Source organism: Hippocampus bargibanti, linkage group LG15, assembly GCF_051943395.1.
Source record: "Hippocampus bargibanti isolate YZ-2025 linkage group LG15, ASM5194339v1, whole genome shotgun sequence".
In the NCBI taxonomy this organism is placed as follows: domain Eukaryota; kingdom Metazoa; phylum Chordata; class Actinopteri; order Syngnathiformes; family Syngnathidae; genus Hippocampus; species Hippocampus bargibanti.
Genome location: NC_142748.1, coordinates 6,417,511 through 6,434,129, shown reverse-complemented (window position 1 = coordinate 6,434,129; position 16,619 = coordinate 6,417,511). Strand labels below are relative to the sequence as shown.

The following is a 16,619-nucleotide window of genomic DNA, read 5'->3' as shown; positions in this document are numbered from 1 at the left end:
CTCCCAGTTTATATTTATTTGTCTTTTGAACAATAGGATTAGTGCTCTTTGGCGAATTCGTCGAGTAAATTTGTTTTCTTAACATTCGTCTTATTGAAAGACAAATATTCGTTCCATCGATCGAGATGTAATTTCTTTATTAGTCCGCCAGACGGCGCTTATTCCCCATCTATTTATATGCTATAATGAGAGGAGAGCAGAAAATATTGTTTAAATACCCCAAAAACTCTCACTCTCACATTGTGTACAGTATTTCAAAATTCTAAGTTTCAGTTCAGCTTCAATAATTTACTCATATCTTGTCAATTTATTGCAAATTGAATAAACAATTTTTAAAGTCCTTTACGGATGGTCATTTCAAAAATGTCCCCCAAAAAAATAACCAAGTCATAACATCATCAGAATAAAATACAGACAAGACAAATTTGACTTGTGCTATCATAAAAAATATATATCAAAGTAAGCCAACTTTTGAGTAAAAAGTAAAAACAACTCACCCTTAACTCATTCACTGCCAGACCTGCAGAAAATGTGTCCAGTCCAGTGCCAGGGTTTTTGTCATTGTGACTCAAATTCCCGCACCCACAGAATATTTAGTTTCAGAACTAAATAAACATTCAAAGCAGCGTAAGAAACCTTCAACTCTCCTCTTTCATCAGAAAAATAGTTAATTCCTAAGTTATATGGGTCTGGAGTTATATGAGCTTGAAATGAGGGTGGCTGTCCAAAATGCAATGCAATACATATTGGTTTATGTAGCGCTTTAACAACAGCTGAAGCTGGAATAAAGCGCAACATGGAAAAGGAAATGCTGCCCCTCTTGTGGAAAAGAAAAAAATTGCACGAGGCTAGCGCTTTATCGGCACCCAAGCATGAAAAAAAAATGGCGCTGTATGTCATCATTTTAAATTACCGAATGGCAGTGAATGAGCTAAGAAAAAAAGGCATAATAGAATCCTTACTAATCAAACAGACTAGCTTATAGCATCCACGCCAAACGTGCTTTTGTTTACATGGCAGAAAAGCATTCTCACCTCTGCGAGGATGAACCTACTATTCGCCGTGTCTAGAATTCATCGTCCGAGCTCAGCAGGAGTGTTTTTTCCGTGTCGCCGTGGTTATTGACGACGCCGCCGATGGAACGCGGGACGGGCGGCGCTACGCCCTGCTCCAGCGTGCACTGCTGGGTGTAGTGCTGGTAGGCCGGCGAGAAGTTGTGAATGGCGTCTTGGACCATATCGCCCGGGTTCATCGTCTCCTTTAGGCTGCTGGAGATGCTCTTCATTGGGGTGCAACTGCCTAAGATAGCGGACGAGAATCAAAAAAGGTGACGTGAGGGTTAAAGGACAAGCGACATAACCGGACAAGTTGCGTCCATAATTTGTAAAATCACTTGAAATGACTTCTACTGAGCGCATTTTACAAAGATTCCACTGCATATAGCTATATTTGACGTTTTAATACTCGCGCTGAATATTCAGGAAGTCTTGTTTTCCAGTTGGTGACGAATCCAGACGTGACGTCACTGAAGGAGCGCCCCTGACCGACAATGCGACACGCAATGCATTTTGGGTACTTTGTTTGATCTGAAAACTTCGCGTTGAGGGCGAAATTAGAAGGAAAACACATATATAACGCGATGATGACTTGCACCAAGACTACTATTTGATACTAGATGACATGAATTCCCAGCAGACAAATCAGCCCATTTCCAACGGAGCTTGGGCGCCATTTTGTGCATTTTCTGGGACGCTACATTGGAGTCCAGACGGCTCGACTTGATATGGAAGGACTTCTTTAATCGATTGCAAACATTTATGCTTTCCTCTTCACAACTATTTGAATCGTATTCATAACTGGATGAGTAACAAGAAAGCATTTTCTCCGAATCTCAACTGTCTGAAGCCATTGTTTTGATTCCAGAGTGATGTCACGAACAAGGGGGCGGGGCTTTCTGAATCTCGCCAGTTTCCGAGTCGTTTTTATTGGTGTTTTGCCTTTCAACTAAAAATATCAGCCTGTGTGTTTTGGGTATTTTAGATGCTATAAAACGTTTTTCTAATGTCAGCTAAGAAACAAGAAAAAAATGGTGTCAGTTGTCCTTTAAATAAAGCATTTTGAAAAGCAGACACAATCAGTGTGTAGCCTACCAGATTCGCCATTGGTAGGAAGGGGTCCTTTCAAAAGACGGTGAGGAAGGAAAGGAAAAGGAAAACGAAAGTTTGCGTAAGAACACGATAGGAGAACAGTGGCCCCAAAAAAGAAGGAGAAAGTCCAAAGTGAGAAAAGTAGCTTGAAAAGAATTTTCAAAATAAAGCAGCCGCGTGACATTTTTCTCCTCCTCACCTTGCGCGCTCATAATTTTATCCATGTAGACTCTATACGTGAAAGCGAAGCGCAGTACCAGCGCGGCAAAAAACATTTCGATGCAAATGATGAAGTTCTGGTAACCGGCGGCGACCGTGCCTTCGCCCACCGACACCTCCACCGAGTTAATTTGAGGGATGGCGCCGCATTTCTCCATGATGGCCAGAAAAACACCTGGTGTTGAAAAAAAAAATCAATTAACTCATTCACTGCCAGACGATGTGTAAAAATGTCCACTGCTGAGCCAGGGTTTTTGTCATTGTCACTCAAATTGCAGGACACACAGAATATTCAGTTTTAGGACTACCTAAAAAAATAAATGCAACATTTGAAACCTTACGCTCTTATTTCATTCGAAAAAAAAAAAAAAAGAGTTAATTCCTAAGTTATATGGGTCGGGAGTTATCTGAGTTTGAAATGGGGGGCAGATGTCCAAAATACATAAGTTTATATAGCACTTTAGCGCTTTCATTATTTAGCTTGTAGTGGACGTGCACATTCCACCATGACGTCCCTGATACACTGCTGAAAAGGACGCTTTGGTCCTCTCCTATTTCATATAGAACTGCTTCATGTCACAAAGAGGGTACAGCAAGTGCTGAAGAATGAATGACCCTCTGTGTCTTTGTGTTGTCATGTTATTTCGGATGGCGCAGCAAGAATGGCTGCCTTTCCAGCAGCTCCTGTATTTTCTTTTTCTATTTCTTTCTTTCCTTTTCTCTTCCTTTCATAACTTTACCGCTGTGAAATGTCAATTTCTCCACTGCGAGACCAATAAAGGGACACTCGATCCTATCCAAAGTTGCCACAAAGCGCCAACATGGACAAAAGGCAAATGTTGCCCTCTTGTGGAAGGGGAAAAAATTGCCAGAGGTCTGACCAGTGACCAGCACTTTATCGGCACACCTCGCAAGAAAAAAAAAACAAAACCTGAGCAAATTTCGGGAATGGCAGAAAAGAGTTAATGCATCGCCACTTATTTATTAGTTTTTGAAAGGCGCTTGGAAATGAAATGGATTATTATGATTATTATTATTATTATTATTATTACAGTAGTTAATTTAGGTGTAATTCCACTACCAGCCTGTAGGGACAGTATATTTTTTTTTACATCACTGAATATGAAATACTGTTTAATCTTGCTTTCTAAACCAACAAAAAGCATCAAGTGGAGAGTGATTTGAGGAAGTAGTTTGTACGCACCTTGCCAGAAGGAAAGGAAGATAACCAACTTGACCATGACGAACTTCAGCATGGGCCCGTAAGGTCGAAGGAGGTCACGGGTGGCGAAATAAAAGAGAAAAAGGGCATAGAGCGACAAGCTGACGGAGATGTTGCAGATGATGGTGACATAGAGGTAACCGCTGGCGGCACTGTGGAATCGACAGCCAAAAAAAAAAAAAAACATTCACGCTTTCAAACCAAGCATTGAAAAAAAACGTCACTTTCTATTCCGCTTACTTAAAGTCTCCATCTTTGTATTTTCCGTACGCCTGCAGGATGACGGTAATGGTGGCCATGAGCGGCTTAACCACGCAGAACTGCAGCGTGGCCTGCTTGCAAAAGCGTAAGAAGCCGATGGAGTAGGCCTTGCCTTTCAAGCAGCATGTGCCGAACATGCAGCTGGACCTGACAACAACAACAAAATTACAATAATAATAATAATAATAATAATAATTTTGTCCGTGACAAGATTAAATCAACGACAGTAGAGAAAGTGACATACTCGATTTGTTTCCCTCGGATCTCGGCCATGATGGCGCTCTCTCCTCCGAGGTATTCGTAACACAAACTCAGAAAGTTGTAGATGACAAACGCTTTCAGGACAACAACAAAAAATATGTTATTAAATTGTCATTTTTACATGCTAAATTGCGTAATCAATGTGTGAAAATGTGCCCCCCCCCCCACTTTTCCACCCATAGTGACGACCAAACGATCCGTTTTGTGAGGCTTAATGTTTACCCATGAGTTCACATTTCCCCGCGGGTGCCTCGTCGGCCAAGCCGGTTGCCACGGCGATACAGTAGGCGAGCAGACAATGAGAACTTTGCAAGTTGAGTTGAGTGGGGCAGGAGGCGGGTTGGCGGGGGGGTCGCCGACTCATTATCTTGTGGCAGTTTATCCAGTAGCTAAGAGTATTGTTGCCATGCAACAGGCCAATCATCCTTACTCAGAGGGGCAACGGGTCAGGGGCTTTGCAATTCGAGGATGGGTACACCTTGGGGCTCAACTGTGGATTTTTAAAGTGTGCCTCTATTTTAGCTTTTTATCACAGGAGAAAGTGTCAGTCGGGCTGTCGTATCAACATGCTAACAGTCAAACTTTAGCAGCGTCACTATTGTAACAGATAGATCAGATACGCATCTGTGCTGCATTCGAAAATGAACAGACATACTACAGTCGAGGCGGATCACCCAAAAAAATAATAATAGTAATAATAACATTTCGTCATTTTGAAGCTCTTTGGATTTGAGATTAGCATCCATTTTGAGGCGACGATGGGGATTAGAAAGTAATGTAAAATGGTCGACTGGAATGAATGGGAAAGAAATGCTAACATGGATAATTTAAAGCACCTTACAAAAATAAATAGATCGATATATAAATAGGTAGCTAGCTAGGTAGCCAGCCAGGTAGCTAGCTACGTATCTAGGTAGCTAGCGAGCTAGATACATAAATGAATAAAAATACATGGATAAATAAATAAATACATAAACAAACCAATAAATAAAATACTTAAATAAATATTTTTAAAAAAATGTAGATAGGTAGCTGGCTATCTGGCTATGTAGCTAGCTAGCTAGCTAGCTAATACATAAACAAATAAATAAAATACTTAGATAAATAAATAGATAGGAAGCTAGCTAGGTAGCTGGCTAGGTATCTAGGTAGCTAGCGAGCTAGATACATAAAAAAATAAAAATACATGGATAAATAAATAAATACATAAACAAACAAATAAATAAAATACTTAAATAAATATATAAAAAATGTAGATAGGTAGCTGGCTAGGTAGCTATCTAGGAAGCTGGCTATGTATCTAGCTAGCTACAGAAACAAATAAATAAAATACATAGATAAACAAACACATAAATAAATAAATAAATAAAATTACTTTCTGAATGTCCCTAAATAAATAAAATACATAAATAAATACATAGATAGGTAGCTATGTAGGTAGTTGGCTAGGTAGCTGTCTATGTATCTAGGTAGCTAGCTAGATAGATACAGAAACAAACAAATAAATAAAATACATAGATAAACAAATAAAATACATAAATACATAAACAAATACATAAATAAAATACTTACATAAATAAATAGTTAGCTAGCTAGATAGGTAGTTGGCTAGGTAGCTGGCTATGTATTTAGGTAGCTAGCTAGCTAGATACAGAAACAAATAAATAAAATACATAGATAAATAGATAAACAAACACATAAATAAATAAGTAAATAAATACATAAATAGAATTAATTTCTGAATGACCCCGTGGTGTTTCAAAACTTGTCTCCCATTGGAGTTGATTAACGTGTGAGCTTTCAAAAAAACAACAATCCAAATCAAAAGCAAAACACTTGACAGACATTTGCTCAATTTTCCACATGTTGGAATTACATCAGACAACATTCATCTCACAATTTTCCAACAGGCAACTGAATGGGGGGCTCTTTGCGAGATAAAAAGCTCATTGTGGACCAAGTAATCAATTAGCAATGGATGGACATATTGTTCCTTCTCCAGATTTAATAGCGGCATATTTCAACTCAACTGGAAAAGTCGCCTACGCCGGGGCTAGAAAGGATTTTAACCCTTTTTTGGGGGACAGCGGTTACAACAATGGACAGATCGTGGCGTTATCGGGATGACAGGGGTGCGGGAAACTTTGCTCTTACCCTCGTAGCAGTCCCTGACGGTGTCAAAGTAGATGTAGTATTGGTCATTGGTGAAGAAGAGGAGGCTTAGCCATGAATCGATGGCGTAGATGGGGACAATGAAGAGGATGCGGACAATGTGTCGCTGCTCCCGTGGGGAGCTATAAAAACGTAGGTGCATGTAGATCTGCCAAAAAAATAACATAAATATAGGTTAGAGTGAATATTTGATTCCGCCATGACAAAGTCGCCATTTTTGAGACGATGGTTGCAATTGAGATTCATATTGGGATGTCATTGCTTTTATTTTGAAAAAAAAAGACAGCTCGAGTCTTGATGTATGTGTGTGTTCGTGCTCTGTATGCTGATGGATGTTGCCGAGCAACCCGTGCTCGTTGCAGATGTGTGTGTTACAGTCATAGAATTTAATCAACGGGCAAATGAATTTATTTTGTCCACTTTTTTTGTGCTTAAGAGGTAAGAGGGGCTTTGCCGACCTGGTGACAGGTAAGTATGAGGGCGGTCCAGACAAAAAATCCAGTCACAGCCTGCGCCGTAGGGGTCATGAGGAACGTGGGTGGATCCTGGCTTAATAAAGGGGCTTCGTGGAGCCAGGAAATATTGGGCTCGCCTGGCGCCGGCTGTGAGCCCGGCGCTTCGGACAGCGTGGAGCCTCCCCCTAGCCTCTCCGAGAGGGGAACGTCTCGTCTCCATAGTCTCTGCATCTGCCATTTTCAAAAAATAAAGACATTAAAAAAAACTTCAACAAGAGTGAAATGACTTTTCTGCTATTAATAATCAACCTGATTTCAAGATCTTTATAGTTTGTGTAGTTTGAAGAAAAAAAAACACAGGAATCAATATAGAAGTCAATACAAGCGTCATGGCGACAAGTATGTGTGATTCACACTGGACAATGGCACCTGTGTCCCATTGCAGGGATATTTTTTTGGTTCGCCATCAGTCCTGACCTAATCGCATACCTCTATTATGTCATTTGGCTTTCACTTCAGCTAGTTACACGTCTTGAAAGGCAATAGGAGAAGCAACATCAATGCATATTGCAATATGACTTTTATTCATGACAACATAAAGCAAGATATGACTTGTTTGGTTATAATTTATGACATCATTGTTCCACAAAAATAAAATGATTTTTTTTTGGTCAAACTTGATTGGGAAGGTGACAGTCTAACTACCAATTTGTTAAAAATAGCATGCGCCTACCAGGACTTGCAATGTGCGAATTCACACAAGGTAATCAAATTACACTTCGGTAAAGCAATAAAAACAATTTCTCCCACAGTCACGGGGCAATGGATCACAAGGCAAACTGACACACAACAACAACATGTGGACATAACATGAGCGTCGGGGCATCTTAATAAAATCTCTGGGGGATTGAGGGGTTTTCTCTCCATGGTTTCTCTGCCTGTGTTTGCATGACGGGGTTCATTTGTGCTGGTTTGCAAGCGATCAGCAGATGTACACATAAAAGAGAAGTGGGGGCATCAGCAGTCAGTCACACATAAGGCGTGAGTGTGGGGCTTGGGACATTTGCGTGTTGAAATAAATAAAGTGAATAAATCACGCACAAACAGGAATAATAATCCGTGTGTGTGTCATCAGGTCAGGGCTCAGTTTGCAACAGATGGAATGGGACATATGGAGTGGAGGGGGAGGTCTGTTTATCAACATAATGAATATAAATGACCAGCTGATTCCAAAAATGTAACTATGTTTTTAAAATCTACGAATAAAAGAAAAAAAAAACAATAGTCGCACCTTTGCTTGAAATTTCTCCTGCAAACAAAGCCAACGTGGAACTTGAAAATCTGCAAATAAGAAACAAGTATTTTTTTTATTAGTACAGACGTGCTTATGTGATTGCGCTTGAATGTTGTCAAGTCTGAAAATTACCGAATGAAAATCATCCAATGCGTCGCTGGACGAGTTTAACTGTCGACCCAGAAATAGCCCGTCAACAGTGTTAATTCCAGCTCAGGGACGAACCGTCGCGTCCCTGGACATCCATGTTGAACGCTCGCCGAGCCGTTAACCTGCGAGTTTTGCTCAATTATTCTTTTCTCTTCATGTTTCACAGCTTGAACGTTACCGTCCGCGCGCACCAGTGCCCACTTTGACAGCAGCGTTTGTCCGGTAAATTCTCCAAAAAGCGAGATGTTAAACTTCTCATTCGCCTGTGGTCCTCCCCTTCTCCCTCAAGACTTTGGGTGGACCGGGGTATTGACACAGTCCCCGCCTACTCAGCCAGATCTAGACGACACAACCAATCACAGCGCGTTTATTGAATAACACGGAAATAGTAGCGGGGTAATCATACAGTGCCCGCCCACTAAGGCAGATCGGGACGACACAGCCAATCACAGCGTGAGTTATTGAATAACACGGAAATAGTAGTGCATAAGAGTCGAAAGATTTGTTTTTCCAAAATGTTCACATTTTTAATATATACAAATTAATAAATGAACAAAAATACGTTTGTGTATGCTGTAATAATTTCGTAAACTATTACTAATTAACTGCCAAATGTGCGAATAAATTTACTGCTTTCGTTTTTTTAGGGGGGGTTGCTTTCCTAAAATGATATTGATACACTTCGATGCAATTGCTGTCTGGAAAAATTCATTTTGGTAATACAAAAATGTCAATAAAAGTATGAGGGGGGAAAAAAACGCAGCGTGTGACGTCACACACGATGTGATCACACATCACTAATCAATTGACGAGCTTGATTAATCGATAACTGATTCAAAACAAGGAATTTCGTAAATTGTGACGAATGGTCATGTTTTATGCTATGTCCTCTGTTATGTTACTTTTAATGTACTGTCATTTGAAATTAAACACTTTAATGATTCTAAAATTCTGTACAAATAAAAGAGCAAGGAAAAAAAAATCAAAGCACAGTAAATAAAAGCACAAGCTCTACACGTTGGTCTTTATAAGTTCATTTCAGTTTTACTTTACAGGGAGAACCATGTTCATCTGGTACATTCTGGCAATTGCCGTTGACATTTCGTCCAAAGAAAACGAACGGTTCACATCATACACGAAAACAAAAAATAGCACAGTACTGTACATACATTAAATTTACACAATGGAATAAGGAGTAATCATGACATTCATTCAGTGAGCTTTGCTCCTCATTCCCTCTTCATATTATCTACTTTTAATACCTCATAAAAGAGAATTATTTTTTGTACATTATTGTAATTCCTCATTCTATATTTTGGACTCAGAGGCAAAGCCTAGTGATGAACAATGATAACAGACTGACATTTTCATCTATTTCTAAGAAAGGTCTAAAGACACAATCGATACATGTCTGACTGCCACGCCGGCTGATTTAATTTTTGTATGAAAGCCATCAATATGCAGCATATTTCACTCCTTTAGATTGTAGTTTATTCCCGCTGTAAACCACGAAAACCTGAAAATGTGTGCAATTGTGATGTACCGTGTGTGTATTTTGCACGTTGAACCTTTGAGTCTATTTGACGTTATAATTGGTTAATGTCACCCACCCTTCCAATCTGCACCCTATAATCAGTCAACGATCAATATTTTTATGACTGGCCCACTGGTTTCCATCATTGAAGCGTTTCTTTGGCTCCTTCTGGTCACCAGAGCTCATACACGGATGCCAGCGAGCTCCCCGTGGAGACGTCTGTGACATCACTTCCTGTTCCGCCACTCACTCCCGCTTTTATGTAACCGTTAGAAAAAGCGAGGGGTCGAGTTGATTCCCCTCCAGTCGCTTGATGATGAGAGAAAAAAAACAGACAAAAGTGTATTTTAGACTCAATTGTTTGTATTTAAGAACATAAAAAAATAAATAACAAACATCCTATTAGCTTGATATGCTAATGCTATAAATAGTTTTTAATCAACTACAATGGTTTGTTATTAAGTTACAGGCTGCAATATCTTCTCCATTGAGACCAAAACGAAAAATATGTGAGTCATGTGACATCTTACCTGTCTCTGAACTGCAGGAAGAATTCACTTTGCCAGATGTTCAAACGGCACACTGACCTGAACACAGCGCAATGGTGAAAAAAAAAAAAACAATAAAATAGATTATGACTGTATATCCATTCAAATCTGTGGCCGGGCTTCCATGTCCATCGCGACTTCGTATTTACATGACGTGATATTTTTTTAGCTATCTGGCTGGCTAGCTAGCTATCTTGCCAGCTATCTATTCACTATCTAGCTGGCTGACTATCTAGCTAGCTTTCTATTCGCTAGCTAGCTAGCTTTCTATTTGCTAGCTAGCTAGCTTTCTATTCATTAGCGAGCTAGCTTTCTATTCACTAGCTAGCTTTCTATTCACTAGCTAGCTAGCTTTCTATTCTATTTGAGTTACTTCGGGATTAAGTGAACGCTGGCGCGTGTGGCTGCCGCTGCTCACCCAGAGAAAAAAAACGTATCTTGTGACTGTAAAGTGATCTTGAGAGTTTTGAAAGGCTCTTAGAAATGAAATGTATTATTATTATCGTACCTGCGAAGCGGTAATGCGCGATTGGTCGAGGCGGGTGGAGAGGTCACCTGCCGACACGTTGGCGGGGGCGCCGCGATGCAACCTCATGGCTACTTTTCGCTCACGCTCCACGCGTTCCGCTCGGCCCACTTGAGGTGAGCGGTTCCCTGTGTGCAAACACCTTGAATTAATTCCCTCCTCCAAAAAAACAAAAAACACAATCCTAACCTGACTGTTGGACCCCGCGTGCGACCGCTTTCGACTGAATGGCGTCCGCTTCGTTTTTCACTCGATTGGCCGCTGAAGTTTTGGGTCCGGACGGCAACGCTCGACCGCCTTCCACCGCACGGTCCTTGTCATCTTTTTCCTCCTTACGCTCCTTATCTCCGTCTTCTGACGTTCTGCTGGCCCCCTGAAAAGCAGCGTTAGAAACCTTAAACTCTGTTTTTTTCATCAGAAAAAAATGAGTTAATTCCTAAATTACATGGGTCTGTAGTTATCTGAGCTTGAAATGGGGGTGGATGACCAAAATACAATACAATACATACTGGTTTATATAGCGCTTTAACAACAGCTGAAGATGAGACAAAGCGCTAACATGGACAAAAGGGAAACGTTATGGAAAAGAAAAAAAAAACATTTCCAGAGGCCATGAGCAGCGCTTTATCGACACCCAAGCATGAAAAAAAAAACAAAATGGCGTGCTATGTCATATTTTCAATTTACAAAAATACATTTGTGAATGAGTTAAAAATCTTCCCAGTTGGGAATGCCGACACTCACAAATTTGAGCATGCTCCAGTCAAAGACATAGTCATAAGAGAAGCCCTGTCGATGGAAAAGGTTGCGGAAAAGCTGCCTCAGGTACGAGTAATCCGGCTTGTCGTCAAAGCGCAGGGAGCGACAAAGGTTCAAGTAGGTGGAGAATACAGCTGAGAACACAAGGAGATAGAAACAAGCAGAAACAAAAATGCTTCTTTTAGTCGTCATTGACAGTTTACAGAATTTTAGGGTTTAAGCGGAGTACAGTAATCCCCCGTTTAGCACAGTTAACTCATTCACTGCAGGTCCACTCCAGTGTCAGAGTTTTTGTCATTGTCACTCGAATTCCTGAACCCACAGAATATTGAGTTTTAGGAGTACATAAACATTCAAGGCAGCGTAACAAACCTTAGATTATCTTCTTTCATCAGAAAAAAAAGTTAATTCCTAAATTATATGGGTCTGGAGTTATCTGATCTTGAAATGGGGGCAGATGTCCAAAATACAATATACTGTAATACATACATATTGGTTTATATAGCACAGCTGAAGCTGGATGAAATAGATTTTGAACATATGAAAATAATTTAAAATGCCAATTTTATTTTATATTTTGAATGTAAAATGTGATTTAAAAAAAACACAATTTTATTGTATTTAAAAATGTATCATCTTTTCTATTTGACATTCAAATATTTTTTTTTAACTTGATGTTACTTCCGGGTTGAGTGAACGCTGGCGCGCGTGGCTGCCACTGCTCACCCGCAGAAAAAAAATTTCCTTGAGTGTGTGTCCTTGAGTTTTGAAAGGCGCTTATAAATGAAATATATTATTATTATTATTATTATTATTATAAAGCGCGAACATGGAAAAAAGTGGAAATGCTGCCCCTTGTGGAAGGGAAAAAAACACTGCCAGAGGCCTGACTAGCGCTTTATCGGCACCCCACAAGAAAAACCAAAACTAATGGCGCTCCGTCATATTTTCAATTCCCGAATACATTCAAGAATGGCAGTGAATGAGTTAATGGGGACCAGAACCCCCCCTGCAATAGGTAAAACCCCCCACTGCCATCCCTTTTTACGTTTCACTCACAGGGGTAGCCCTTGCACAGCACCTCGATCGGCGTGGACATTTTCTTTTCACTGATGCGTTCGTACTTTTGCCGCTTGGTAGCGGCCTTGAGGCCCTGCCAAGGCAACGAGCCCAAATTGAAATACATGAGGACGTAGCCTAGCGACTCCAGATCGTCTCGCCTCGATTGCTCTGCGGAAAAAGAAAAAAAAAAGTACAATAACGTGACAGGGTTGCAAAATTAGTTGGGTACAAAAAAAAAAATACAGCTTAAGAGGTTAGTTCATTTGTCGATTAGCGTTCTGATGTCGTACCAATGCCCAGGTGGGTGTTGATGGAGGCGTAACGGGCAGTGCCGGTGAGGTTTTTATTCTCTCGGTAGGGGATGTGCTGGTGCGTTCGGGCGTCGCGGTATTTTTTAGCCAGGCCGAAATCGATGATGTAGACGAGGTTGCCCTTTTTGCCGAGCCCCATTAAGAAGTTGTCAGGCTTCACATCTCGGTGGATGAAGTTTTTCAGGTGGATGTATTCGATCCTGCTGATCTGGTACGGACAAAATGTGGCTTTAAAATGGACACATTCCAAGCTGCGGCACATACAGTATTTAAATTTTTATTGACGTTTTTTTTTTCATGCTTGGGTGCCGATAAAGCGCTGGACATGGCCTCTGGCAATGTTTTTTTGCCTTCCACAAGGGGGCAGCGTTTCCCTTTTTCAATGTTAGCGCTTTGTTACACTCATACATTTCATTTCGAAGCGCCTTTCAAAACTCTCAAGGTCACTTTACAGTCACAAGATCAGTTTTTCTGTGGGTGAGCAGCGGCAACCACACACGCCAGCGTTCACTCAACCCGGAAGTAAGTCAAATAGATAGAAAGCTAGCTAGATAGCCAATCGATAGCCAACAGATACCTAGCTAATTAGCCAGCGTGATAGATAGCCACCCGGCTAGATAGTGGAAAGCTAGCCAGATAGCTAATAGATAGCAAACTATTAAACACTGGTCAGACCTCTGGCAATGTTTCTCCTTTCCACTTAGGGGCAGCATTTCAATTTTTCCCCATGTTAGCGCATTGTTGTAGCTTTAGTTGTTAAAGCGCTATATAAACCAATATGGATGTATTGCATTGTATTTTGGACAGTTGCCCCCATTTCAAGCTCATATAACTCCAGACCAATATAATTTAGGAATTAACTCTTTTCTGATGAAAAAAGACAGTCTAAGGTTTCTTACACTGCATTGAATGTTCATGTAGTGCGAAAACTCAATATTCTGTGATCTCCTGGAATTTGAGTGACAATGACAAAAACCCTGGCACTGGACTGGACATATTTTTGCACACGTCTGGCAGTGAATCAGTTAATTATTGAAAATACTAAAGGGATGATGCTTGTTCCAAGAGCAGAAATTGGCTTGTCAGTCAAGATGAGGATTAATCCCGATTCATTTTTGTCCGAATGATCCAGTTAGTTCCGGGCTAAAATTAGCATCTTTTATGTCCTTTTCTATTATTTCTATGCAAGCGTGAGGTCAAATAAGGGGTATTCCATAAACTACAAGCATCCATATCGGACAATATCGACAAATATACTTGAAATATATAATTTTTTTAAGCTCACCATTTGATCGGCCAGCAGCAGGACGGTTTTCAAGCTAAACTTGCGGGAGCAGAAGTTGAAAAGGTCTTCCAAACTTGGACCCAGAAGCTCCATCACCATCACGTTGTAATCACCCTCAGCTCCGCACCACTTGATGGACGGGATACCCACTGAGGGGAGGTTGGATATCACTTCTGTATTCGGATCGATACCAGTATGGGTATCACCGATATTGGGTACTGATACCCACGTGACTCCTCACCTCCTCCTTGCATCATCTTGTAGAATTTACTCTCAATGTGAAGCTGCGGATGTTTTGTCTTGACGCATTCTAGCTTAATGGCGACTTCTTCTCCTGTGGTGAGGTTGGAACCTAATGAGGAGCGACGGCATAAAAAAAAATAAAATAAATGAAGATACATTTTGCACATTTCATCAGGGCGTTATTACGTAAAACTCTCACCGAGGTAAATATCTCCAAAAGAGCCGCTCCCGATCTTCCTCCCGAGGCGGTACTTGTTTCCCACTCTCAGCTCCATGGCGACTAACTCACTGAAAAACACACACATATAAAATCATTCATCACTGGAACTCCCAATGAGGACACATCAATGAAAAGAGCACCCCCGCGACACCCCACCCGAGGGTGCTTTTAACAAATAAAGTAACAATAAGACGGCAACTTCTATCCTTCTTTTCAAAAGAAATGTATCCTGTCTTTCACTCTTTTCTGCATCCTCAATGAACCGTTACAAGCTGTAGTTGCATAAGAGGGAGAAAAGCGAAGATGATATTTGAATGAGTCATATTTTTCCCGCGAAGGAAAAAAACCAAAGTGGGATGGGCTTGTTCGTAAGTTGCTTCAGTGCTCTATTTTGTACGGAATGTATGTTTAAAGGGTTATAGAAGTATGAGTATATTTAAGTCTTGTATAAGTAATCTGTATTGGTTTGTACTGAAAAATAAACATTTCATAAAATATATGCTCCATAAAGGTATGTACATTTACAACTGAAGAGAATACTACATTATGTTACTACAAAAAAATGTTCGTATGTACCATTGTTTGTAACTCAAATGTTTGTAAGTAGAGGACTGTCTCTTTTCCATGGGAAGGAATTTGATAGTCGCATTCACAGTTCTGGTTTAAATCTCAGCTATGGATTCCATAATCACGCATGTACGCTCAGAATGAAGCATTACAATCGAAGGTCCTCAACTCACTGCCTTTTGCTATGTAAAAGAAAACAAACATTCTACAAAAAAAAAGATATTGGTTAAGAAAACTGGTGATTAATAAAACATTTTTTTTTTTCAGTCTGTCTGGGTATGAGGCCCGGTACCGGTCCATGACCTGGTCGTTAGGGACCTTTGCTGTAAAGAAAATGGATGAATGGGTGTTCGTCCTCCTGTACACCAAGTGTACAATATCACAGGAACCATCAGTCAACATCTATAAGGAAACTTAAGATTTTTAGGTAGGGGTTAGATCACTGCTGCACTGCACATGCAGTCAGAAGTCATAAAATAAATACAAACTGCTGCTGCATATTGGCTCAGCCTCTTCTAACCTGCCACTTACACAACTGGCTAACAAGGTGTTGCAGTAAAAACTCCTGAAGGATGTCATATTAATGCTGAAGAAAAGGTTAAAAAAAAACGGTCTGTATACACGTATTTAGGACATGACACGCTGCCATAAAGAGAACGAGGATGAGCTCACCGGTCGTCTGGGCCGACGTTGCAGTCTCACTCGGGGGCCGTGGATGGCGACGTACATTCGCGGCTCATCCTCGCAAGATCCCGGGGCTTCCTTCGAAGATTCGCCCGCTGTCACAATGCTTTGAAAGAACGCAGAACACAAAAGTGTCTTCCCCCGCCGCCACTTTATTCCTCTTCCTCCTCCTCGTCGTCGTCTTGCTGAGAACACACGCACACACCCTCCCACTTTACACCAATGATGTCATCCGTTGGAGCATGAATGAAGCAGCAGGTACAGTTAGACTCAAAACAAAACAAATATTATTTTGAAGGCAAAATAATGTTTTGAACACGTCGTCAAGTTATTGAGCGATCTAAACGAGGGTAGAGAGGTGGGTTTTAACATTTTTAAGTGTCCTTTGAGGGTCTGAAGAATTTCACGAGTTCGTAAAATGGTTAAGCAGCACCATATGGCGGACAGTAGTTGTAATGCAGGCGGCCACACCTGGCTTACTATACTGACACAGAGTACTGTAAATCAACAGTCATAAACTACAAATTTAAACAATACTAATCGAGGCCACATTTTTCTTTCACAATAAATAGATAACTACTTTTTTATTTTACTATGTTAGTACATTTGACCACCTGCATTTTTTTAAGCACTCATCTGCTTGCTAATAAACCGGATGGGATTTTTTTTTCAGTTTTTGCAATTTTTCGAACAAAAAAA

General features: G+C 40.5%; 2 protein-coding genes across 4 annotated transcripts; both read right to left on the bottom strand.

The window, feature by feature from the left end:
- Positions 1-120: 120 nt before the first annotated feature.
- Positions 121-8,473, bottom strand: tmem184ba (transmembrane protein 184ba). 2 transcript variants are annotated; one of them, XM_089015732.1, is made up of 10 exons: positions 8,164-8,473; positions 8,029-8,078; positions 6,741-6,968; positions 6,265-6,430; positions 4,094-4,184; positions 3,829-3,996; positions 3,571-3,740; positions 2,347-2,541; positions 2,151-2,177; positions 121-1,299 (listed from the first exon to the last, which is right to left on the bottom strand). In XM_089015732.1, the coding sequence occupies exons 3-10, from the start codon at positions 6,966-6,968 to the stop codon at positions 1,067-1,069; spliced, it is 1,278 nt and encodes a 425-aa protein (XP_088871858.1). In that variant the 5' UTR covers positions 8,029-8,078; positions 8,164-8,473; the 3' UTR covers positions 121-1,066. The 2 variants fall into 2 exon arrangements, with proteins under 2 accessions (XP_088871858.1, XP_088871859.1); XM_089015733.1 differs by lacking the exon at positions 2,151-2,177.
- Positions 8,474-9,199: 726 nt separating this feature from the next.
- Positions 9,200-16,264, bottom strand: csnk1e (casein kinase 1, epsilon). 2 transcript variants are annotated; one of them, XM_089015149.1, is made up of 11 exons: positions 15,909-16,264; positions 14,649-14,737; positions 14,448-14,558; positions 14,207-14,379; positions 12,901-13,129; positions 12,608-12,778; positions 11,534-11,682; positions 10,979-11,162; positions 10,772-10,917; positions 10,246-10,302; positions 9,200-10,024 (listed from the first exon to the last, which is right to left on the bottom strand). In XM_089015149.1, exons 2-10 carry the CDS (start codon positions 14,722-14,724, stop codon positions 10,270-10,272), a joined length of 1,272 nt encoding a protein of 423 aa, XP_088871275.1. In that variant the 5' UTR covers positions 14,725-14,737; positions 15,909-16,264; the 3' UTR covers positions 9,200-10,024; positions 10,246-10,269. The 2 variants fall into 2 exon arrangements, with proteins under 2 accessions (XP_088871275.1, XP_088871276.1); XM_089015150.1 differs by having other exon boundaries at positions 14,207-14,355; positions 15,909-16,256.
- Between the last annotated feature and the right edge of the window lie 355 nt (positions 16,265-16,619).

Bases quoted from the DNA above. Each gene is read 5' to 3' on its own strand.
- tmem184ba (XM_089015732.1), bottom strand. From the start codon at position 6,968: ATGCAGAGACTATGGAGACGAGACGTTCCCCTCTCGGAGAGGCTAGGG. The intron at 3,741-3,828 runs GTAAGCGGAATA...TCGATTCCACAG, and splicing joins TACAAAGATGGAGACTTTAA to TGCCGCCAGCGGTTACCTCT. The intron at 1,300-2,150 runs GTAGGCTACACA...CCGCTATCTTAG, and splicing joins TCCTACCAATGGCGAATCTG to GCAGTTGCACCCCAATGAAG.
- csnk1e (XM_089015149.1), bottom strand. From the start codon at position 14,724: ATGGAGCTGAGAGTGGGAAACAAGTACCGCCTCGGGAGGAAGATCGGG. The intron at 13,130-14,206 runs GTGAGCTTAAAA...TGTCCGTACCAG, and splicing joins TGCTGCTGGCCGATCAAATG to ATCAGCAGGATCGAATACAT. The intron at 11,163-11,533 runs GTGAGTGTCGGC...GCTGCTTTTCAG, and splicing joins ACTGGAGCATGCTCAAATTT to GGGGCCAGCAGAACGTCAGA.